Genomic DNA, 24,741 nt, shown 5'->3' with positions numbered 1-24,741 from the left:
AAAAATAATTTTCTTGGCTTTTCATAAGTATTTTATTTCTTGTGTAAAATATGATCTCTTTGAAAAATTTAATATCGAGTAAAGGCGTTTTATCCAGTTCATGTCAATATATAAACATTTTAAAAATTTAAAAATAATAACATTCTTATTTACTCATTTACCATATAACCGCAAAACGGTTTATTTTCGTAAACTTTTAGTCAGCTTAAAATATGTCTTGCCGATGCATGTTTTAAAATCTAACATTATTGTTAAATTCAAAATGTCTTTGAATTTTTTAAGAAAATAACATTTTTTTTTACCTATGGATTTTTTTAATTTTCATCTAACTACAAACACTACATAATGCCTAAATATTAAAGAGGCTTTAATTAGGCTGCATAGAAAAAAAGTTAAATTTTGAAATGTTGAAAATTTGGTTTCAACCTACCAAATTTTCAACATTCCAAAATTCAACTTTTTTTTTCTATGTATTACATATTTTTTTTAACAATTCCTGATGTAATATTTATTAGACATTTTTTTTGTCACAAAATGACAATTTCCTGATGAATATTACCATCATTTTTTTCTGTGTATAAGGCTGGTACAAATATTTTTAAAAGTTTTTGTCACCCCCCCCCCCCCTTGGCCCGAAAATTCAGGGGGCAAAAAAAATATTTTTACAATAAACTTCAAAATTTCAATGAAAATTCAAGTGCAACCAGCTGAAATCAAATTAAAATACATTCTTCTGCGTTTTAAATCATTTTTAGCATGTTTGGGTTTATTAAAAAATCTTAAGATTTTTTGAAAATTTTCGATGCAATTTTTTTTTTTTTCGATACAATTTTTGTTTTTGTCAGATCTTAGATTTTTTGAAAACTAATGATTGCAAAACAACTGAACAAGTGTAAAATGCATTTTAAAACACATTTTTCATTTAAATGTGTAGACTATGGCTTGTTATTTAAATTTTTATATTTTTTTATTTTTTTGCCCCCCCCCCCTTGACCTCGGCCAGGGCCGAGGGACAAAAACTTTTTTAAATATTTGCATCGGCCTAATTAACATGTAACAAGTTGGAAATAATAGTTTTATATATCAAATTGAAATTTACATTTCAATTTTTTTTTTGCTTCATTTCTGACTCAACATTTAGTATTTGGTTTTGTAAATCCATTGCATTTCTATAAAAAAATATAATCTGCTTATCAAATTATTAACTTAGTGATAAAACACATAATAAACTATCAAGGTGTGTAAAATATTGAAAATATTTTTTTCGAAAAGATCGGAAAATTTCACGAATGTTTCATTTTTTAACATTGTAAATCGGACCATTAGTTGCTGAGATATCGACATTAGAAAATGGAGGGTTGTTTGGGTGAGATTCAGAAAAAAACATCAATTTTCTTGTTTTTAACACTTTGCATGGCAATATCTCAACAACTAAGGGTCGTATCAACAAAGTCCGAATAAGCAAAATATAGAAAATTTTCTCAGCTTTTCAAAAATATTTTTTTCAAAAGTGGGCAAACGCGGGCACTATTTTTTTTAAAATCAATAACTGCGACTATTTTGAAAAAAAAAAGTTACATAAAAATGGCTATAACTTTAAAACGATGAACTTTATCAAAATTTCACTAAAGTACTTTTTGATTGCAAATTCAATTTCACATCGAAAAATGAAGTTGAAAAAATTTTACGACCAATATTTCGATTTATGAAAAAAAATTTATTGATTCAAAAAATCATAACTCGGTAAAAGATTTTTTGCCCATTCTGGAAATTTCTGAAAAGTTGGCATTTGATGTCCTCTAGAACATATCAAAAAAAAAATTAAAAATAGTGTTTTTTTTGCAAATTAAGTTTTAGTGACAAAAAGTGAAATTAAAAATTACCAATTTTTTTACCGTGTATCATTTTTTTCAGTGTAGTCCATATCCATACCTACAACTTTGCCGAAGACACCAAATCGATCAAAAAATTCCTTCAAAAAAATACAGATTTTTGAATTTTCACTTATCATTATTGTATGGACAGCTGCCAAATTTATGGACAAAATTATATGGACAAACTAATGATGCAAAATGGCTTCTTTGGGCATACCAAAGGCACCAAAAAAGTTTCAGCCGGATTAAAAAATACTGAAAAAATCGAATGACCGAAATCTCGGAGAATTGCTCACTTAGAGAAATTCAGTTTCATCGAGTCAAATTATTTGTAGCGCTGTATCTCTGAAACTAGTTGCCCGATTTTAAAAGCTTCAGAAAGAAAATTATAGGAAATTTTCTCAGCTTTTTAAACATATTTTTCCTTCAATAAACTATTTTGTGAACTCGAAAAACCTAAAAATAAATAGAATATGTATGCCTAAGAGAAGCTGTAACTTGAAAACGGTACATTTTATCATAAAAAAAATTATAAGTAGGTACTTTTCGATTGCATATTAAATTTTGCTTTCAAACATGAGTTTTAGATCTTTTTGTCCAGATTTTCTTTATTTTCAAAAAAATAATATTTCCTCCTATGCGTAATGCACTATGGCTCAAAGATGTCTTTTTTATTCCACTAGAACAAAAAAAAAAAATAAAATAAAGAAATACGTATTTTGGAAATTCCATTTTTAGTCATAAAAAGATAATGGGTTTTCAAAAAGTTCTTGAAAATTCTTAATCATATCCTACAACTTTGCCGAAGACAGCAAATCGATTAGAAAAAAAACCTTCTCAAGATACTGAAGTTAATATATTCACATAATTCTCTTATATGGGGCAACACGAAACAACAGAGAAACAATTGCTCGTGTGTATGGTTACTAGGGTGACAAAAAACATAATCAGGGATTCCCCCTGGCTAGATTCTTTAGGTAAAAATAGTAGGTTAAAGCTGGTGAAAAAAAAAATTTCATGCTAAAACGTTTTCCATAAATCGCTAATAACTCTTCAAGATTAACTCGGATCTTTTCGCGGTCTTCGACAAAGTTAAAATCACAAAATGTTACAAAGTTATCTCACACTTGACAATGATATTTCACGCAACCTTCTGGTGGAATTTTGAAATTTTTGCTTTTCCCATACATTTTTCCGATTTTTTCCCGTACAAGCTTCAACCGATCATTACCTTAATGGATTTGGCTCAAAATTGGACCAGTTACTTATTTTTATCAAAAGAATCGAGCCAGGGGACATAGGAAATGCATGGACAAAGTTTCATTCAAATCAAAAATTCAAAATTCGAAAAAAAATATCTCGAAATCAGCCCATAAGATCATTTTTTTTAAAGTTAGCATGGAAGTTTATTGGCCTAAATAATTAAAACCGATTTTTTTGTTGTTCAGCGATTAGGGCGATCCTATTCTAAATAGGGCGGTTTAAAAATTGCGAGTTCCAGAATTCACGTTATTCCTATAAAAATGAAGTTCCAGAATTAACGTTATTCCTATAAAAGCAAATTTGCAAATGCAAATTTTACTTAAATACTCATAAATTTAGACAGGATTGCCATATAATCATTTCGTTCGCATCGGAAACCTTTTCAAAAACCTCCCTTAAAATGTAATCGCTATTTAAAAACCTCGTAGGCACACTACGATAAAGTAAATTAACGGTTAGTTCTGCTCAAAAGATTTTCTTATGGGAAGGTTAGTCCTGTTAGACTGAGATTGCATGATAAAAAAATAAAAGGGTTTGATAAGTTCACACACACTTTTTTTCCCAAGCCTTACCAACAAATATCTCAAAACAGTTACCTACATCCATTCATGCCCTCCATTGCACTTAGCCCCAGCTGGCCTTCCACAAAGGCGTCAAAAGTAATTGACCACCAGTGGGGTTAACCCACTTACGGGCGACGGCGGTCCAATATTGAACCACATTCATCACTCAAACACACAACTCAAACCTCTTCCAAGCAGCTGCAGCTGACTAACAGACTGACCGACCGACCGACCTCCTGCCCAATGTCAATTACCCCGAACGTGTAATGGTCATAATTCGCTTGGTTTTGGGCATGTACACAACCGTTCAATGCTGAACCTAACCTACAATTTCTCTCTTCTCTTTCACGCAGATTCAAAAGTAATGACTGCCAACAGTGCACCGATTGACCGGTGAGGAATCGACGCCGTCGTCGTCGTCGCCACCACAAAGGAAAAATGGCCGAAGAGAGCACCGAAAATCGCCACTAGTGTGACCTCTTCTCTTTCCTTTCCGACCGAAAATTGTCAAAAAAAAAGTTCTGTCAAGTCGAAAACTGCCTTACAACTCGAGGGTATCGAATCGACTGAGGGAGCGCGATCGCGGAATTCGTGTCCGCGATGCACTGGCGAAATGCGAAATCGAAGATGGCGCCGACGATTCCCGTGACGGCCCTGGTGGCGGTCACGCTGGCAGCACTGCTCTGCCAGCACGCAGTGCAGGGTGGGATCATCGTGAAGAGGCAGGCCCTGAGTGCGGAGGAGGAGCTGGCGACGGTGGCGCCGCCAGCTACGACGGTTGCTACGATTGAGGAGCGGGAAGAAACGTCGACGGAGGCAGCGCCTACTACGAGGACGATCTCGTTCGAGCGCGATGCCGAGGCACTGACCAAGGAGATCGAGTTTGGTTATGACAGTGAAACTCGGGAAGGTTTGTGTGACGACCCCCTGGGAACCAGTGTTCCCGGAAAACTTATTTAACTTTAATTCCAGCATCCGGTGAGCAGGCATCGGTGGCGGAACTGACCAGGGTCGATCCTACGGCAGTCACCACGGAAGTCCCAACCGAAGAAGAGGACGAGGTCGCCACCACAGTCCCGCCAGCAATCGCTTCCGCGGAGGTCAGTTCCTCCCGGGAAGAGCCCATCGTCAAGTTGGTGGACAACTCGGTGACCGCTCGCAGCAAGGCCAACGACATCAGTGCCGAGCTGGAGGCGACCACGACCGTGGCCACCACGGATGATGTGCCCACGACGGTGGTTCCCGCTGCGAGCGGTGAAGAGGTTGTTGAGGCGCAATCGGATGTGGGATCCGGCGTGGTTGAGTTTCAGACCGAGGGGCGTCACGCGGTGATCGATGTCGAGCAGTTTAAGTCGGTGGAGGAGGCCAGCCTGCCGCGGTTCGAGTTGGAACGGTGAGTTTTTAGGAATTCATTTTTAGATATTTATTAAATTTACTTAAAACATAACAATCGACAATCAAAACTTCGAAAAACTGAGGTTTCGGTTAATCTTAACTAGATATCCGTTTTCGTAAATAGAACACTCAAAATCAGAAGTACCCCTCCAAAAGGGTTCGATCTACCCTTTATCTGTCAACACAAGGTAAACAAACCCTTTTTGAGGGTTACTTCGATCCTTTTTTTCAAGTTTACCTTTGCAAAAGGGTGACGACGAGTAAACTTGAAAAAAAAGGGTGGAAGTAACACTCAAAAAGGGTTTGTTTACCTTTCGTTGACAGATAAAGGGTAGATCGAACCCTTTTTGAGGGGTACTTCTGATTTTGAGTGAACCGAATTTTAGAGAAAAGTCTAGATGACTTTAATTTTATTGATCTCCGACCGTCTCCATTAACCCCGTAGATAAATTCCGGCGCGTTCCGAAAATTTCTCCACCAAAAGTTTATAAATTATAGTTTTTTTAACCCGCCAAATTGCTCGAAACGTACGCTTTATCTCCACGCGCAAAGCTTACTTGCGTATGAAACCCAACCCGAAAAGTAAAAATTGGAAATCGACACGCGGGAGATAGCGAGGAAATTAGTACAAACTACCGTAAACGTACGTACACTTCTCATTTCATCTCGCGGCGATGGCCGCGATTGTAGGCCAATTTCTCCAACATATTCAAATGATCTGGCGCGGTGGCGGCAACATACCGAAGATATGATATCCAATCGACGTGAGAGCAAGCAAGCAAAAAAAACTTATCCCAAATTACGCCGGTTGTTGCGCGATTAGAAAATTAAATACAATTTCCCAATTTTTGGGCGGAGAAGCAAAACGTTGATGAGCTTGATTTCGTGAATCGAAAGCCGTTTCGGGGAAAAACAATTAGAGAAATTTCCGTGTGTTTTCGGCGCTCGGTTTAAGGGGAAATTTCCTGTTTATCTTGGGCGGACGCAACGACCTTGCCAATTAATGGGGGGAGTTTTCCCTTTTCTTTGCTGTTTGATACGTTAATTTGAACGTTCAGTGAAAGTTGAAGAAAAGCTTGTGGAATTTATCGCCAAATTAAGAAAATATGCATCGAAGCCGAGATCGAAGCACGTGCTGCATGAATGTTTGAAATGGATCAAGTCTGTTTCAAATCCGATAGTTTAGAATAATTAAATTTTAGAATAAATTTGTAATTTTAGAAACTGTGTTGATTTTTAACCCGGCACTCGATAACTGAGCCGTAACTCTCTTAAAAAGCAGACAAACGTCAAAACCAGGCGGATGCTAACGTCAGCCATCGTGGGGGGTTGAGATTAATAAAAACAAAAATATTGTTTTTATTATTCAATTATTTTTTAAATAAAATAACTTCTTACTGTCAAATTACACAGCATTTATGTTAAACGTTTCATGTGATAAAATTACAATTATAAATGAGGTCACCGGCCAGACGTGTTCTTAATGATCCCAGTAGATTATTTAGTACATAAATTGAGAAAAATCACCTCAATAACTACGTTTTCGTACTACGTTTTCAACGTAAATAGCGGTAATAATCAGTTTTTTTATGCCTGCAGTTTATGTACTTTTTTTTAACAGTGCGCAGTTGCTTTGTTTTGGTTCCGTAAGTGACAGCTCGCTTTTGTTCTGGCTTTGTTTTGGTGCCGTAATTGACAGCTTATGTTGGCTGCGGTTGAGCTGCCTGTACTGAGATATAGATGTCGCCCCCAGGTCAAAACACAAAAACAAATCAAAATGACTGAGGGGTCAATGAATTAGAGCGTCCCGTAAAAAAAACCCGGAAAATCTCGGGATTTCCCGGAAAAAACTATTTCCCGTTTCCCGGAAAATTTGTAAATTTCCCGGGAATTCCCGAAGTTCAAGCAAAAGTATACATTTTCCAAACTTCTTTGTACTTTTTTTTTAATTTACAAAAAATAATTGTGAAAAAATCTTTATTTTATCATATTCAATTCAATTTACTGTACTTATCAGTTCATCTGAAAATTTCATATCAAGGTATATTTTAGATAATATTAGTTTCTGAAGCTTTAACAATTGGGATCTTGTTTATTCGTTAAGCAACATATACCTATTACGATATTTTGGAATAAAAATTACCTTTTACAATTATGGTTAGTTTCTTATGTCCATATTTTCTTCATGTTCTTTTTTTCATTTCTACGTCGTCTCAAGCCAGATTTAATTGCAATTTTATGGTTTTGAAGCATGGATTCATTTTACTCGTTGTCCAAACACTGTGATTAGAAAAATAATACTGCACAAAAACTACTAATGATTTTTTTTTTTAAGTGTGTACGAATTGCAATACAGGCTATAAATTAAGAATATTTATATTTTCCTGATTTTTTTTTCTGCGCGTGGTTTAGGCATTAATTCTGGAGCAACATTTGAAAAGGGCGCATAAGCATTTTGCCAGCTAGAACTATTTTGCAAATTCCGAGACAACAGGTAACTATTCAACAAAACTCGCAGCGTTAGAAGGTAGCTGGGAAGGCCAGCTATTGTTTAACAAATCGAATTTTGTGAAAAAGTTACCTGTTGGCTCGGAATTGCCAAAATAGTTCCAGCTGTCAAAATGCTTATCCGCCCTTTTCTCGTGTTGCTCCAGAATTGACCCTTGCACTTATTTTGATCATTTGAGTTTCTATGTTATACTATTTTGTTAAAGAATATTCATCAGAACCAAGATCAGAACAATTTTCGATAAATTTAAAAATTCCCGGGATTTCCCGGGAAATTTGTTGAAAATTTCTCGTTTCCGGGGAATTTTGAAACCCCGGGAAATTGGACGCTCTAGCAACAATCAATCCTAATAAATACAAAGTAATTTAAAAGTTTTTGTGAAATTTCAAGTCACAATTAAGGGCTAGAAAAAAATGACCTGAACAAAATTTGAACATTTGAGTAAATTTAAATTTTTTTTTTTGGTCCCCCGACATTTTTTGGCTACGTTATAATCGATTTTATCGAACATGTACTGAATTTGGATGAAGCTCATCGGATCAATTTATTAATGTAATGTTTTGTTAATGTTAATGCTTTTACTTTTGCCAAAACATTGTTTTAATAAATTTTAATAAAATATCAGAACCAGAGGCGCCGACTAGTCCAAAATGTTGGGGGGGGGCACGGTTGTTTTCCGAAATCGTTAGGTGAGAGTGGCGATTTGATGTTTAAGTTTATTGTACCGTAAAACGGGGTGACTTTGATAGGTTTGCGATTTTTTCGCAAAATGAAGAGTACAATTAAAATACGTAAGGAATGGTATAGAAACACACTGACTGTGGTAGAGAAGTGTTGAACCTCAAGACTTTTCATAAAATTTTGACAAGTTTAAACAGTTAGTTAACTATAATTAAGAAAATGTTGATGAAAGTCATTATTTTAAACTTCTCAAAGTGTCTTGATTTTCTCAATGAACATGATTTTTAATCTGAAAACAGAATGCATTTTCGGATTCTTTGGACAATTTTCCACTAGGAGAAGGTTAAAAAAGTTTGTAAATAATAAATAAAATGTGTTTTTGAAACACAATTAAAAAAAATCCCCAAATTAGAAGGCAATTTCAGTTGAACAAATTTCATGTAAAATGTGAAAACTTGTGATTCGTGCTTCGAATTCAGTATAAAATGCAATATAAATCGATAATTTTACAAACAAAACTAGTTTTAACAAATTTCAGGCAAAATTCCGACTTTTTAACAATTTTACCTAAAATGTATATGTATTTTGCTAAAAAGCTTAAACACTTTATTAAATAAATATAAACATTGATTTTTTTTCTTAAAAACTATATCAGCTACTTTAGTGATGGTACATTTAGCGTACAAATAAAGTTTGAACATCTTAAATATGATTTTAACAAGAAAAACTATGACTATCAAAGTCACCCCGGAATTAAAACTAAGAATTTTTAACGTAACTATTTTTCTAAACATTATTGAAAAAAACTTTTTTTCCGAAATAGTGCATGGACTTTGTGTGGTCTACCCCAGTACATGTTTTAAAAATAATAATCTTGAGAAAAACCTTACCTGTCGAAAATATTCTAAAAACAAATCAAAATCCTATCAAAGTCACCCCGGTTTACGGTATATCACGAATTTTACCAATTTGAATATTACGATGTGATAAGAGTTTTTTTCATCCGGAATCCATTTTTTTTGAAAAAGATAATTTATTAAAACGTGATTGAGAATGTTTATTGGGGAAATTTTTTATATGTTTGGAAGGTGAATTCCTTCTAATTGGCATATTCTCACTTATTTTCCAGAAGTAACATTCAATAATAAAAATGATCAGGTATTTAAAATTCAACAACACAAATATTCTAAAAATGAAAACAAAAGTAAAAAGCTAAAATTTAGAACTTTAGAAATTGGAAAATACACATAAAAAAAACAACATTTTTTCAAATCTGCAATTCAGAAAAAAATAACAGAAAAAAAATAAATATTCCAAAATTTAAAAAAAAGTTTAAAAAACCCTAGGGTTAAAAAAACTCATGGCTTAAAAATGTTAAGAAATCAAATGTTGAAATTCAGAAATTTAAAAAATCAGAAATTTGGAAATTACAAAAAAAATCATTGTTTAAAAAATCGAAAATTTAACATCAATTTATTTGTTAAGAATTTAAGAATTTAAGAATTTTAGAATTTAAGAATTTAAGAATTTAAGAATTTAAGAATTTAAGAATTTAAGAATTTAAGAATTTAAGAATTTAAGAATTTAAGAATTTAAGAATTCAAGAATTTAAGAATTTAAGAATTTAAGAATTTAAGAATTTAAGAATTTAAGAATTTAAGAATTTAAGAATTTAAGAATTTAAGAATTTAAGAATTTAAGAATTTAAGAATTTAAGAATTTAAATTTAAGAATTTAAGAATTTAAGAATTTAAGAATTTAAATTTAAGAATTTAAGAATTTAAGAATTAAGAATTTAAGAATTTAAGAATTTAAGAATTTAAGAATTTAAGAATTTAAGAATTTAAGAATTTAAGAATTTAAGAATTTAAGAATTTAAGAATTTAAGAATTTAAGAATTTAAATTTAAATTTAGAATTTAAGAATTTAAGAATTTAAGAATTTAAGAATTTAAAATTTAAGAATTTAAGAATTTAAGAATTTAAGAATTTAAGAATTTAAGAATTTAAGAATTTAAGAATTTAAGAATTTAAGAATTTAAGAATTTAAGAATTTAAGAATTTAAGAATTTAAAATTTAAGAATTTAAATTTAAGAATTTAAGAATTTAAGAATTTAAATTTAAGAATTTAAGAATTTAAGAATTTAAATTTAAGAATTTAAGAATTTAAATTTAAGAATTTAAGAATTTAAGAATTTAAGAATTAAGAATTTAAGAATTTAAGAATTTAAGAATTTAAGAATTTAAGAATTTAAGAATTTAAGAATTTAAAAATTTAAGAATTTAAGAATTTAAGAATTTAAGAATTTAAGAATTTAAATTTAAGAATTTAAGAATTTAAGAATTTAAATTTAAGAATTTAAAATTTAAATTTAAATTTAAGAATTTAAATTAAGAATTTAAAAATTTAAATTTAAATTTAAGAATTTAAATTTAAGAATTTAAATTTAAGAATTTAAGAATTTAAGAATTTAAATTTAAAATTTAAGAATTTAAGAATTTAAATTTAAGAATTTAAGAATTTAAATTTAAGAATTTAAGAATTTAAGAATTTAAGAATTTAAATTTAAGAATTTAAAATTTAAGAATTTAAATTTAAAATTTAAGAATTTAAGAATTTAAAATTTAAGAATTTAAAATTTAAGAATTTAAATTTAAGAATTTAAGAATTTAAATTTAAGAATTTAAGAATTTAAGAATTTAAGAATTTAAGAATTTAAGAATTTAAGAATTTAAGAATTTAAGAATTTAAATTTAAGAATTTAAGAATTTAAGAATTTAAAATTTAAGAATTTAAATTTAAGAATTTAAGAATTTAAATTTAAGAATTTAAGAATTTAAATTTAAGAATTTAAATTTAAGAATTTAAATTTAAGAATTTAAGAATTTAAGAATTTAAGAATTTAAGAATTTAAGAATTTAAGAATTTAAGAATTTAAGAATTTAAGAATTTAAATTTAAGAATTTAAGAATTTAAATTTAAGAATTTAAGAATTTAAGAATTTAAATTTAAAATTTAAGAATTTAAGAATTTAAGAATTTAAGAATTTAAGAATTTAAGAATTTAAATTTAAATTTAAGAATTTAAGAATTTAAGAATTTAAGAATTTAAGAATTTAAGAATTTAAGAATTTAAGAATTTAAGAATTTAAGAATTTAAGAATTTAAGAATTTAAGAATTTAAGAATTTAAGAATTTAAATTTAAATTTAAGAATTTAAGAATTTAAATTTAAGAATTTAAGAATTTAAGAATTTAAGAATTTAAGAATTTAAAATTTAAAATTTAAGAATTTAAATTTAAGAATTTAAGAATTTAAATTTAAATTTAAATTTAAATTTAAGAATTTAAGAATTTAAGAATTTAAGAATTTAAGAATTTAAAATTAAAATTTAAGAATTTAAGAATTTAAGAATTTAAATTTAAGAATTTAAGAATTTAAGAATTTAAGAATTTAAGAATTTAAGAATTTAAGAATTTAAATTTAAGAATTTAAGAATTTAAATTTAAGAATTTAAGAATTTAAATTTAAAATTTAAGAATTTAAGAATTTAAGAATTTAAGAATTTAAGAATTTAAGATTTAAGATTTAAGAATTTAAGAATTTAAGAATTTAAATTTAAGAATTAAGAATTTAAGAATTTAAATTTAAGAATTTAAGAATTTAAATTTAAGAATTTAAGAATTTAAAATTTAAGAATTTAAGAATTTAAGAATTTAAGAATTTAAGAATTTAAGAATTTAAGAATTTAAGAATTTAAATTTAAAATTTAAGAATTTAAGAATTTAAGAATTTAAAATTTAAGAATTTAAGAATTTAAGAATTTAAGAATTTAAGAATTTAAGAATTTAAGAATTTAAGAATTTAAGAATTTAAGAATTTAAGAATTTAAGAATTTAAGATTTAAGAATTTAAGAATTTAAGAATTTAAGAATTTAAGAATTTAAGAATTTAAGAATTTAAGAATTTAAGAATTTAAGAATTTAAGAATTTAAGAATTTAAATTTAAGAATTTAAGAATTTAAGAATTAAGAATTTAAGAATTTAAATTTAAATTTAAAATTTAAGAATTTAAGAATTTAAGATTTAAATTTAAGAATTTAAATTTAAGAATTTAAATTTAAGATTTAAGAATTTAAGAATTTAAGAATTTAAGAATTTAAGAATTTAAGAATTTAAGAATTTAAGAATTTAAGAATTTAAATTTAAGAATTTAAGAATTTAAGAATTTAAGAATTTAAATTTAAGAATTTAAGAATTTAAAATTTAAGAATTTAAGAATTTAAGAATTTAAGAATTTAAGAATTTAAGAATTTAAGAATTTAAGAATTTAAATTTAAGAATTTAAGAATTTAAGAATTTAAGAATTTAAGAATTTAAATTTAAAATTAAGAATTTAAGAATTTAAGAATTTAAGAATTTAAGAATTTAAGAATTTAAGAATTTAAGAATTTAAGAATTTAAGAATTTAAGAATTTAAGAATTTAAATTTAAGAATTTAAGAATTTAAGAATTTAAAATTGAGAATTTAAATTTAAGAATTTAAGATTTAAGAATTTAAGAATTTAAGAATTTAAGAATTTAAGAATTTAAGAATTTAAGAATTTAAGAATTTAAGAATTTAAGAATTTAAGAATTTAAAAATTTAAATTTAAGAATTTAAGAATTTAAGAATTTAAGAATTTAAGATTTAAGAATTTAAGAATTTAAGAATTTAAAATTTAAGAATTTAAATTTAAGAATTTAAGAATTTAAGAATTTAAGAATTTAAGAATTTAAGAATTTAAGAATTTAAGAATTTAAGAATTTAAGAATTTAAGAATTTAAGAATTTAAGAATTTAAGAATTTAAGAATTTAAGAATTTAAGAATTTAAGAATTTAAGAATTTAAGAATTTAAGAATTTAAGAATTTAAGAATTTAAGAATTTAAGAATTTAAGAATTTAAGCATTCAAGAATTTTTGAATTTATGAATAACCAAAAAGATACACAAACGGTTTTTAATAAAATCAAAAAAAGCATTATGACAATTTGATACGACCAAAAATTTGCAATTTTTTAAAATGAAATCAAGAAAAAAATTACCTTAAATTACTCAAAAAAATATCGAATTTATCAGAATTTTTTTAAATGTAAAGCTGTCATCAAATGATCATTTTGAAAAGTGTTTCAGTTCATTTTCGCTAAATCCTGATCTACAATGGCAAATCGCAGAATGTTACGTCTGAAAACTTGATGATTGTTTTGGCAAGAGTTTTCGTAAGTGCGCTCTTATATACTAAGCTTGCTGGTTTTCCTACCTAGTTAGCATAAGAGAGCGCAGAAGTATAGATGAAACGTTGTCGATTTAGAAAACAACAAATGTTTTTGAACTATTTTACAGATTCGCTTACAAGAATTCTATCCAATTCCAATTCAGTTTTAAATATTATTTTCAATTATTTCTGTGATTTTTTTTTGTAATATTTAAAATAAGAATATTTTTCTTCCAAAATTTCTGGGGGGGGCACAATGTATGGGCTGCCCCCCCTGCCCAATTTTAAGGGGGGCAAAAAGTACCGTGCCCCCCCAGAGTCGGCGCCCCTGATCAGAACTAAAAACAGTTCGGTATTTTATGTTTTTTTCTGATCCTGTGTGTTTTTCGAAAAAATCACAAATTCGAAACTAATTTTGAATCTTTAAAAAGCATAAAGAAGAAGAAGTCTTAACATTTGTAGCCCTAAGGGGTAAAAAAAGTTGGAAATGCAACTTCACCGACTCTTTGAGCATTTGGAAAAAAAAAGTTAGAAATGCCTTTTTCATTGTAACTTAAAGTAGACGCATCTGCTTTGGATCTACCTTGTTGTAGGTGATTCTTGACATCCTTCCGGATCGATTGCAACCAATTCGGTTGAGTTTCGCCGAGATACAGCCAGTTGAAGTTGCATTTCCAACTTGTTTGATCCCGTTGATACTACAAGTGTTAATAAAAAAAATCTTGAGCTTGACGATTTTATTTTGCCAATGCTTTGAAGAAAAAATTATTTAAGGGTCAACTTAAACCTTGTTTTTAACTTATATTACCTACTTTTTATGTCAAAATAAGTATGCAGTTATTTTTGTTATGAAAAAGAGGGAATAAATTTAAAAAAATCATTTTTTTTAACATTTTCAAATGTTGGGGTGGACAAAAAAGCGAAAAATGAAATATTGAAAAAGCAGAAAAAGTCACAAAAGTTTCTCAATTTACTAGAGCGTCAAATTTCCCGTCCCGAGAAAAATATTTTCCGTTTCCTGGGAAATATGGAAATTTCCCGGGAATTCCAGAAATTCAAGCGAAAGTATACATAACTTTTTAGAACCAATTTTGTGACATTGCTCTGAAAAAAATTATAAATGATGAATCTCAACCAAATTTTGTTTAATTCCTTTTATTGTTCATTTCTCATAAAAAAGAATCAATGAAATGGTCAAGAAATTTTAAATTAAAATTTATTTAAATTTATATGAATTTTAAAAGCATCTGGCAATAGATCTAAAAAACGAAGTTGACTGTATAGCCACTGACGAACTGACGTGCCACCCCATACATATTTTTGAGAAAAATCTGTCCGCAAATTCGCCAGCGAACACCAACTCCATCTAACCTTGAACTAATTTACGTGTTTTCGATATTGCGACTATGCTTCAATTTGTAATCTGCGTCGTTTCGAAAAAGTATGCGCTCAGAACGATTTTGGAGCGCGCTGTTCGTTTCGGCGAAAGCGTTTGTCAGTTTATGCTGAATTCAACAATATATTGTATGTAAACATTGGCGCGAAGCGAGAGAAGAGAGCTAATGAAGAGAGGGAAGAGAGAAAAATCGGTTGACAGATTGTTCGCTAGAAGCAAAAACGCCAAACAAGAAGAAGACAACTGCGGTCAAAAGTGGTTGGCTCGTGGCACGTCAGTTCGTCAGTGGTATAGCTGTCGGCCACTATTTCTAGTACCAACCACTTCCTTGTCTTCCCTTTTTTAACTACAAGGACTTCGCCACCCTGGACTCCCAAGTGTTTGAGTACGGCATGGAGCGACCGCGTCGGATACCCATATTTACACCTAGAATTTTTAGAGCGCCCGCCGTGGGATTCGAACCAGCAACCTTTGGATTGTGAGTCCGATTAATCCACACGGGCAATAGATCTAGAAAATAATCTTTAAACCAAATTGAGATTTTTTACGTCACATGATCAAATGAGATGAAAATTGACTTAATGATACTTTTAAAAATTACAAATAGGTTTCTGCATGAAGAAATTACTTCAATTCGTTTAGTACCTACCTGGGTGGCCTCAATTTTGAACTGTCAAAGTGGAACCAATTTACTGTTCGCCAAAAGTGGAGAGCATTGTTATCGATCATTTTTTGTTTTTTTTAGCAAGAATGATTTCTTTTGGCTTTTGAAGTCAAGTAATCTTAAGAACATTGAAGACGAGTTCGTCATTTTTTTATAATTATGAATGGAAGATGTTTATAGATTCCGTTTTCAAACCTACTGATTTAGTCAAAATCTTTTCTGTTTGTTGGATCAGCTTTGCTAGAATTAGCGATGATTTTTTGCTGGCCCAGGAAGAGCTACATGATTCCAAAATAAGCCAAGGTATTTATCTTTGACATCGCAGAATGACACTCTTGTCGTAGTTCTTCGTTATCCGTAAAAATAAAAAAAACCTCACACAATTTTCCAGCAAAATAATGTAGAAAACTAGACAACATTTTGCTAAAACTAGACAAAAAATTGCGAAATTTTAGAGAATTTCTCTCAAACAAAAATAAAGAAATATTTTCGCCCTCCCTGCCAGGTACACTTCCGCGTCCAACTTCTCCCAAGGCGGCATCTCGCTGGAGGAGACCCGCGCCGAACGGGACCAATTCTTCGCTACGACGGCGGAGCCGTCATCCCTCCTCCCGGAAGCCACAACAACAGCCGCCGAATCGCTCGAACCATCCGACAGCGCAACCCAGCTGGTGTTCACCGAACACAACGAGGTTCTGGTTCCCGAGGGTACCAATCACACCATTGAGCGGAACTCGACGGTTCGGGTGGAGCAGCGGGAGGTTGAGAGCACGGACTACGAGGTGGTGTCGAACGAGGTACGGAATCAGACGCTGGTGGCTGGGAAGGGTGGTAAGAAGGGCAAGTTCTTGGACCAGTTTGGGGCGACCGAGGACAACGATATCAACGGGGCGGTTTGGGCGCTGGCTGGGATGAGGATGGTCGATCGAGCTTCGAGTAAGGTTGGAGAAGCGACGGACGGAAGCGTTGAGGTGGTTCGGGATGAGAATGAGAATGTGGTGGCCAATAATACGCTGAAACAGCTGATGGACTGGGCGGCGATCATGCAGGCGGCTGACTTTGCGAATACTTCGTTTGTGAGGCCGACTAGTGGGGAGGTTGATTTGAAGAGTGAGTTGAAGGACCGGAGGAAGTATGGTAATAGGACTCCTGGGGAGTTGGATGCTGCGAGCGAGGAGAACCGGATTACTTCGGTTGTGACGGAGGTGGTCCCGGAAGCTTCTGTTGAGGTGACTACGATGGTGGCACCTAAGGTTGAGGTGAGTTCGACTACGGAAGCTGCTGGGGAGGATGATCTTGAAGATTTTAAATTTGAAGATCGTAGCAAGGTGATGACGACCAAGCGACCCGAGCTGACAAACTTTATCCAAGAGACGACTACGGTGTTTAATGTCCGTACGGAAGAAGCTATGACTACGATGAGACCTACGCGGAACTACGAGGTCAGTGAGAACATCGATGAGACGGAAAAGTTTGCCCTGCCAGGCAGGACTACCACTACCGGAAGATCTGAGATCAGTACCACGTTTGAGGATATCCCAGTGACGACCTACTCGCCGGCTTCGCCGGTCGCAAAGCGAACAGATGCAACGACTGAGTCGTTGATTCCGACCACTTTTGAGTCGATGAGAGCCGTGATCACCCGTAGACCGGCGGTGACCACAACTCAAGAACCACGATCAGCTGAAGAAACAACCCTGTTGATGACCACTATGATCACTACCACTACGACAACGGTCGCACCAACAACGACCACCGAAGCCAACGAGCCTGTCGTCAACGAACAGGACAACAGTTCATCAGAAATCGATGTCAACTCTGTGAATCAAACCAACAACGAAATCGTAATGATCACCACCACTACCACCGAGGCCGCCGACTCGATCATCCCTCAGCAATCGACCGTCCTTCCGACGGTCGTCGAGTTCCGTCCCTCGCAGGAAACCACCGACACCAGCAGTCCCACCGAACAATCCGAAGAACAACCCACCGTCCCGAACCAACCCGTCCAAGTCGACGACAAGAGCGTCTACGACACCGTTTCGGAAACCACGCTCGGTCCCGTCCCCGAACCGGAACCTTCCGCCGCACCGGAACCGGAACCAACGGCGTCAGAACCCACCGTCACCACGCGTCGCTCGATCGAGCGCCAGATGACCACCACCACCGAGGTGCTGTCCGAGGAGGAGTCCGTCACGGAGGAGGACTACGTCGAGCTGAACGCGTCCACCGTCGCGAACGCCAACTCGTCCAAGTCTCCGCTGGATCAGAACGCGACGGAGCCGACGGCAGAGCAGGAGGAGGAGAAGGGCAGCGGAGTCGTGGTTGCGGTCGTGACCAGTTTGGTCGTGGTGATCGTGGTGCTGCTGTTGATCGCGGCGTATGTGAGTATTCGGCGAGGGGGTTTGAGCGTTGTTTGGGTACTTGCGGGGGGTTTTAATACCTTAGGATAAGCGAACGTATGAACGAGACTTTCGACTAACTTTCCGGTGTTTGGCTGTTTTGTAACCTGTTTGAAACCTAACCGACCTCAGTAGTACTAACGTGACCTGTAGAACCCTGTTTTGACCTATCTTTTGACCTTTCGAGACGAATGAGCGCGTGCACATAGTGTAAATAGCCGGTTTGGCCCCGATCGCCACGTGGAACACAGCAGAGCAATCTTTCGTTGATGTAGTTGTACTATCCGCCGTTACAGTTGATATTCCGCAAGCGCCAGGCGCAGGTCTCGTACGGGCAGCGGTGCCGCCCGGTTGGCCTCGACGCGTACAGTCTGGACAACGTGTCCGTGTACAACAGCGTACGGCGCGGCAAGGGCAACACGATGCGGATGTCGAAGCGATCGTACGGTAACTCGGCCTTCGAGGATCCCGGGCTGAAGACGAACCCGCTGACGGTGGCCGAGCTGGCGAACATCATCCAGAACAAGACGGCGATCTACGACGAGTTCAAGGAGATTCCGAACGTGACGGCGCGAGCGGATGAGGTTCCCGAGGGTTGTGAGGACAAGAATCGATACGCAAATGTGGTTCCACTGCCGGAAACGCGCGTCCATCTGAAACGTATTAATGACGACGAGAAGACTGAGTACATCAACGCTAACTTTGTTAAGGTAGGTTGGTTGGCGGGATCTTTTGAGCGGGTTGAAGACCTCTTGATTTTTTCAACAGGGTCCCAAGGACTCAAGCAACTACTACATTGCCTGCCAGGCACCCATGGAGAACACGATCAATGACTTCTGGCGCATGATCTGGGAGCAGAACTCCAAGGTCATCATCATGGCGACCGACTTGAGCGAAAATGGCGTGGAAAAGTGCGCTGAGTATCTGCCACCTTCGGTGGTTCTGGACAACAACCGAACCTTCGGTGACTTCCAGGTAAGATCTCGATGATCCCAAGATTCACTCCCCGTACTAACGCTTCCATTCCATCCCGCAGCTGACGCTGAAGAACCGCGAAAACAAGGAAAAGTACACCATCTCGACGGTGCACCTGCGCAACACCCAGACCAACACGTGGCGCGAGATCATGCACTTCTGGTACCAGTGGCCGGATACCGGCGTGCCGATCGATGAGTCCTCGATCATCGCGATGCTGCTGGAGGCGCGCAGCTACTCGCGGCTGGCACCGGCCGAGATGGCCGAAACGACCACGCCCGCGGCGACCACGAACACAACTAGCAACGGAGGTCGGGACACCCTCGGCATGGGCATGGCCATGGGCATGAACGGCATCACCAGCATCGCCGAGGAGGACTCGACCTCCCAGCTGGACTCTAGTTTAGTAAGTAGCCTTAATGTAGATAGTTCGAACAACAACGTCGTGGGCGGTGGCAAGACGGCGTCGGAACCGCCGAGCAGCATCATGACCAACGGGACCAACACCATGGACAAGCACAAGTCGCTGCAGCGAACTCAGGGGTGAGCTTCAGGATCACTTGGGGAGATTCGCTTGAAAAACTGACAAATGTTTATTTCCAGACCAATCACGATGCACTGTTCGCCGGGAACCGGCCGCACCGGAACCATCATCGCGTGCGATGTGGCCCTGCGGGCCGTTGAGATCCCGCCGCGGAACGTGGACGTCCCCCACATTGTGTACTACGTGCGGCGAGGACGGGCCAGCGCCGTTCGGACGCGCGAGCAGTACGAGCTGATCTACCGGGTAAGCTTCCGGAAGAAATGTCTGATCTTAAGCCAGATTTTATCAATTTCACCACAATTTCAGGTTGCCAACGTGTACGCCACCAAGCTGACGGGGCCGACAATAGAAACCTGAGAGCGACTCATTTAAAATCAAGTATTGTGAGTACATTCGAACACGACCAGCAAATCCACCCAGCGGTGGTGCCCTTCCCGGAATCCGCGCGGATTTCGGCGGGGGGCTCAAGTGCAATCATAATAGAATCAAGCAGCAATAATACCAAAAAAAGCAAGAGCATAAGCATAAAATGACAAACAAACGAAAACAAATTGCCGTCCGGAAGACGGACGGCAGTCGCGAGCAAAAGTATAGATCAAATAATGAAGCTTCTTCGACATTGGAACCACCCCAATTTTCCGTACAACAACAACCACACCCTTTCGACGGCAAATTTCGAACATTTCTTCCAGGCTTTCCACCCTGTGTGCACGAAATGCACCTTCAGCGAAGGTTTGCCGACGAAGTCGGAACTGGCGAGCGGCGATTTGAACTGTTTGAATGCAATTTTCTTCAAAACTAGATCGATTTAGAACGATTTCGACACTTACCACGTTTGTTTTGAAACAAATCGAAAGAAAATTTGACATTTGACAGCTGCGCGAAAAATGTCGGCTGACATCTCACAACCAAAGAGTGCGTCTACACTGTAAATGTGTTCTAGCAAACTTTGCAAACAGTTTGAGTCGTCATCGTCAGGAACAACACTTCAACCGGCAAACCAACCCAAATCTAAATCCACCGAAAACTGCAGCACAGATTGAAAAAAGAAGTCGAATGCCGGGCGGAGGCCTTCTTGATCGTGTCTCTTTGGCCTTCTCCGCGGGGGGAAGGAGGTGGCAACGAAGCCGTTTCGTTGACAGCTCTTTTCCTCTGGGTGAAGCAGCCAAAGGCAGCGCGCGTCAAGCCGTGCCAGTCCAACCAACTCATAATACTTGATTTTAATCTCTAGTGGGATAGAGACTAAAAATTGTAACAAAGAAAAAAAGAAGTAAAAACGAACCGAAACAGGCAAACGCAAGGAAATACACACACAAACTCACGACGCGAGAGTCCTTTTGTAAAAAGCAATACACGAATACACTCCTGCTATTTCTCTACAAGAATTATCCTACAATTATAAATACGTACTTTTGCACTCGACACAAACTCATCTTTTTTCCCCCGTGCTGCACCAGCCAACGTATAGAAGCTATTATTTGATAAATTAGGTTTTTTTTTGTTGTTTACTCCCCTCTCCTTTTTTCCTTCAACATTCCTATTGTTTTCTTAATTAAGGTTGAAGTTAGTATTAGTTAGGACTCTACAGACACACCAATTGTTGCAATATAGTTTCGTAAAGTTTCGTTACAAAACGCACATAAACACTAAAATGCGTAAATAGTTCTAATCTGAACCGCAAGGAAATCGTTGAAATTTATATGAAGGGAAGGACGTGTCATATCTGGTTTCTTACGTGGTGCTAGTTAGTTTGAATTAGAGAGAGGAGAAACAAGGTATATGAAATGCAGCTTACTATTACGAGAAAGAGAGAAAGGGAGAAAGAAAGCGAGAAGGTACATTATTACTATTTGTTTCACTTGTATAGAAAATTGTGATAATTAATGTTTAGAGATTTCCTACCAAGTGGATATTTCCCGCGGTTGAAAATATTAGCCTTTTCTAGACAAAATTGTCACGCACAAAGATAAAAAAGTATTTATCTGAAAGAAGCAAAAAAAAAAGACAGCTTGAACAATGATAGTTTAAGATCGATCACTGAGGACTGAGAATCTATCGATTAGCGAATTTAAGTTGGTTGAGTTGAACCAAAAGAAGATTTCCCGAACAAGCAATAAACTAAACACTACTGAAAACTGCCTTTTCAAGTGGCATAATCTAACATTTGCTCAGCAAAACGAGTAAAGGAATAAAACTCAATCTTGTAAAGTGTTATCTAGGGTAAGGTCAGACCGTATAAATCAATCCTATATTCACAAAAAAATCACCAATTTTCATGTTTGTAAAAAAAATAGAAGCAAGATTTCGCAACTTTAAAAGTTGCCATGATGTGCGTGAAACGATTGTGTGATCTGCGTGAAAGTGAGGCGATGATTGACTGTGCGAATGCTATTTATATTGAGGGGAAAAACTCACTCACACATACACACACAAAACGGTATTGAACTATTTGTTATGAACAAAAGCAGCATATCGGCTCGAATCTCTGCGCAGGGCTCCCGGTAGATACATCGAGAGTGGGAACCTTCATCGAGAGATGGAATAAGAATCAAGCAATATTTCATAAAAGCAACACTTTTTTTTTGTTCCTTTCTGCATCAATAGCGGAGACGAGCACATGGAAAGCATTAAATATATTTGTTGAAAATCATGAGTTTAACTATAAAGCATTACTTGGTCCGAAATTTGCCCTGTCAACAAAAATATGTCAAGTTACTGTGACGTTAAAGCGGATTACGCACTTCGGAAGGAACCGGTCAAGAAAAAAATCAAATGGGCAGCAGCGGCAGCGCAAGCAAGTCAGAGAGGGTGAAGAAAAGCCCCAAGAAATTGCTCCCTCTCCTTTGTTCTGCTGTTCGTAAAGCTGTTTCTTGACCCCTTTCCTTCCGATCTGCATACTAGCCTTAACCATGACAGCTGCGAATGTTTTACTCCACATTACCTGCTCACATCTCTCTTTTTAATTTCTCGATTGTGAAATTGAAAAGCAAGATGTGAGCCGGCAATATAGAGGTTAATTTTCGCAGCTGACGTCGTAAACTTCACAAAAGCTGAACAACAAGTTCAACTCCACGTTGCCGGCTCATATCTTGATAGAAGGTTTAGTTTCTGAAAAAATACGTGATCCATCAAAAATCCTAAAAAAATGTTTATTCATAAATAAAAAAAAAACATCACTTGACCAAGCAATCTTTCAAATTGCTACGCGTGTTTTGTTAAAGGTTTCATAATCCTGCATCTTCAATCGTCAGTTTAACGTGAGTGAATCCGAACAATAAGGCTTTTTAGGCCCAGCGAAAAAAAAATATAATTTAACTCAAAAATGCTTAATTTTAGCAAAATACCGTATTTTTCGATAGTATTCAAATGGAGCACCCGCAGTCGAGCAGTTTTTGACAGTTCGCTCCATCAGAAATAAATTGTAGTAAAAAGCAAAAACTGCTCGAATGGAAGTGCTCCATTATTATAATTTGCAATGTGGGTTTCAAACGAAGCGAAATTCTGTATGTTCTTGTAAAAAAAATACATAATACCGTATTATTTCGAAAAAAATCAAATTTCATAATTTGCAATAAGGGTATCAAACGAATGGAGCACTTCCATTCGAGCAGTTTTTTGCTTTTTTCTACAATGTATTTCTTATGGAGCGAACTGTCAAAAACTGCTCGACTGCGGGTGCTCCATTGAAATTTTGTATGTTTTTTCAATTTATTTCTGGACTTTTTTTTGAAAAGGTCCAATAAACCAAATTTTCATTTTTTGCTTTTTGGGTGTTTTTTAATACCCCTGACTCAAGGCGGTTTCAAAAACTCCCAAAATGCAAAAACTGGAAATTTGGTTTATTGGACCTTTTTTTTAAAAAAAACTCCAGATTTGTTTTTTTTTAATACTAAATATTTCACAAATTACCGTATCTGGTCGAAAATACTAAAATTTTCATGATTTGCAATATAGATATCTAACGAATTCAAATTTCAGATGCTTTTTTAGAGTTTATTTTTAAATACAACATTTTCACAAATTACCGTATTTTTTCAAAAATACTCAATTTTTCAAAATACCGTAAACTAAGGTCAATCGAGACACATGGGGCGAATTGGGACAGCAGTTTTAACCATGTTGGAGCACAATATTTTGATTTTTCTGGTTGGTTTCGGTTAGAACAGACTCAGACCAACAAAATGTGTACATCCATTTTCAAATTTAAAAGCTTTAAGTGCTCTTAACACTGCTGTCCCTATTAAGACTGTAGTCCCGATTCGCCCCAGATTACGGTATTGGAGCACCCGCAGTTGAGCAGTTTTTGACAGTTCGCTCCATAAGAAATACATTGTAGAAAAAAGCAAAAACTGCTCGAATGGAAGTGCTCCATTATATCAGTGATGAACTGACGTACCGCGAGAAAACCACTTTTAACCGCTGTTGCCTTCTTCTTGTTTGGCGTTTTTGCTTCTAGCGAACAATCTGACAACCGATTTTTCTCTCTTCCCTCTCTTCACTAGCTTCCTTCTCTCGCTTCGTCTAATGTTTACATGGTTTACATGCAATGTATTGTTGAAGTCAGCATAAACTGACAGACGCTTTCGTCGACGCAGATCACAAATTGAAGCATAGTCGCAATATCGAAAACACGTGTGGGAGAAAGAATTAGTTCAGCGAACCTGATGGTAGATGGAGTTGGTGTTCGCTGGAGAATTTGCTGTCAGAATTTTCTCAGTGATTGGTACAAATATTTTTAAAAGTATTTGTCACCCCCTCTTCAGAACCGGCCCGAAAAATCAGGGGGCAAAAAATATTTTTTCAAAGATCTTAAAAATTTCAAGAAAAATTTAAGTGCAATCAGTTGAAATCAATTTAAAATGCCTTTCCCTGCATTTAGAATAATTTTAGCATGTTTGGGTTTATTAACAAAATCTTTACAATTTTTGAAAATTTGCGATGTACAGTATCGCAATAAGTTTTTTTTTCTCTAAGATTATTCTTTTCGTCAAATCTTACATTTTTTGAAAACTAATGATTGCAAAACAACTAAACTAGTGCAAAATGCATTTTAAAACCCTTTTTCATTCAAATGTTGAGATTTTGGCTTGTGATTTCAATTTTTGTATTTTTCTTGACATTGTTCGTCGTTTCATGGAGTAACCAAGCGATTGGTTACTCTTCAAGGACTTGACACCCGCTTGGATTGCACTAGGCGTCGGATTCGCAAATTTGTCGGTG

The 24,741-nt window shown here is 34.9% G+C and overlaps 1 protein-coding gene across 6 annotated transcripts in view; it reads left to right on the top strand.

Annotated features, from left to right (window-relative positions):
* The window catches only part of LOC6052405, an 81,675-nt gene extending 59,495 nt beyond the window's left edge, over positions 1–22,180 (top strand). For 5 of the 6 annotated variants that reach the window (XM_038258991.1, XM_038258992.1, XM_038258995.1 and 2 more), the window contains exons 3-10: positions 4,054–4,610; positions 4,673–5,093; positions 16,106–17,984; positions 18,278–18,712; positions 18,771–18,977; positions 19,039–19,520; positions 19,581–19,764; positions 19,828–22,180. In XM_038258991.1, the coding sequence (XP_038114919.1) occupies positions 4,301–4,610; positions 4,673–5,093; positions 16,106–17,984; positions 18,278–18,712; positions 18,771–18,977; positions 19,039–19,520; positions 19,581–19,764; positions 19,828–19,878 (3,969 nt within the window). In that variant the 5' untranslated portion in view covers positions 4,054–4,300 and the 3' untranslated portion in view covers positions 19,879–22,180. The remainder of the gene's footprint in view (positions 1–4,053; positions 4,611–4,672; positions 5,094–16,105; positions 17,985–18,277; positions 18,713–18,770; positions 18,978–19,038; positions 19,521–19,580; positions 19,765–19,827) is intronic. The other variant, XM_038258996.1, reaches the window with a different exon arrangement.
* Positions 22,181–24,741: the final 2,561 nt, after the last annotated feature.

The sequence above is a fragment of the Culex quinquefasciatus genome, chromosome 3, assembly GCF_015732765.1.
Source record: "Culex quinquefasciatus strain JHB chromosome 3, VPISU_Cqui_1.0_pri_paternal, whole genome shotgun sequence".
NCBI classification, from domain to species: domain Eukaryota; kingdom Metazoa; phylum Arthropoda; class Insecta; order Diptera; family Culicidae; genus Culex; species Culex quinquefasciatus.
The sequence above is the reverse complement of the archived record's forward strand: the minus strand, read 5'-3'. Positions and strand labels throughout refer to the sequence as shown.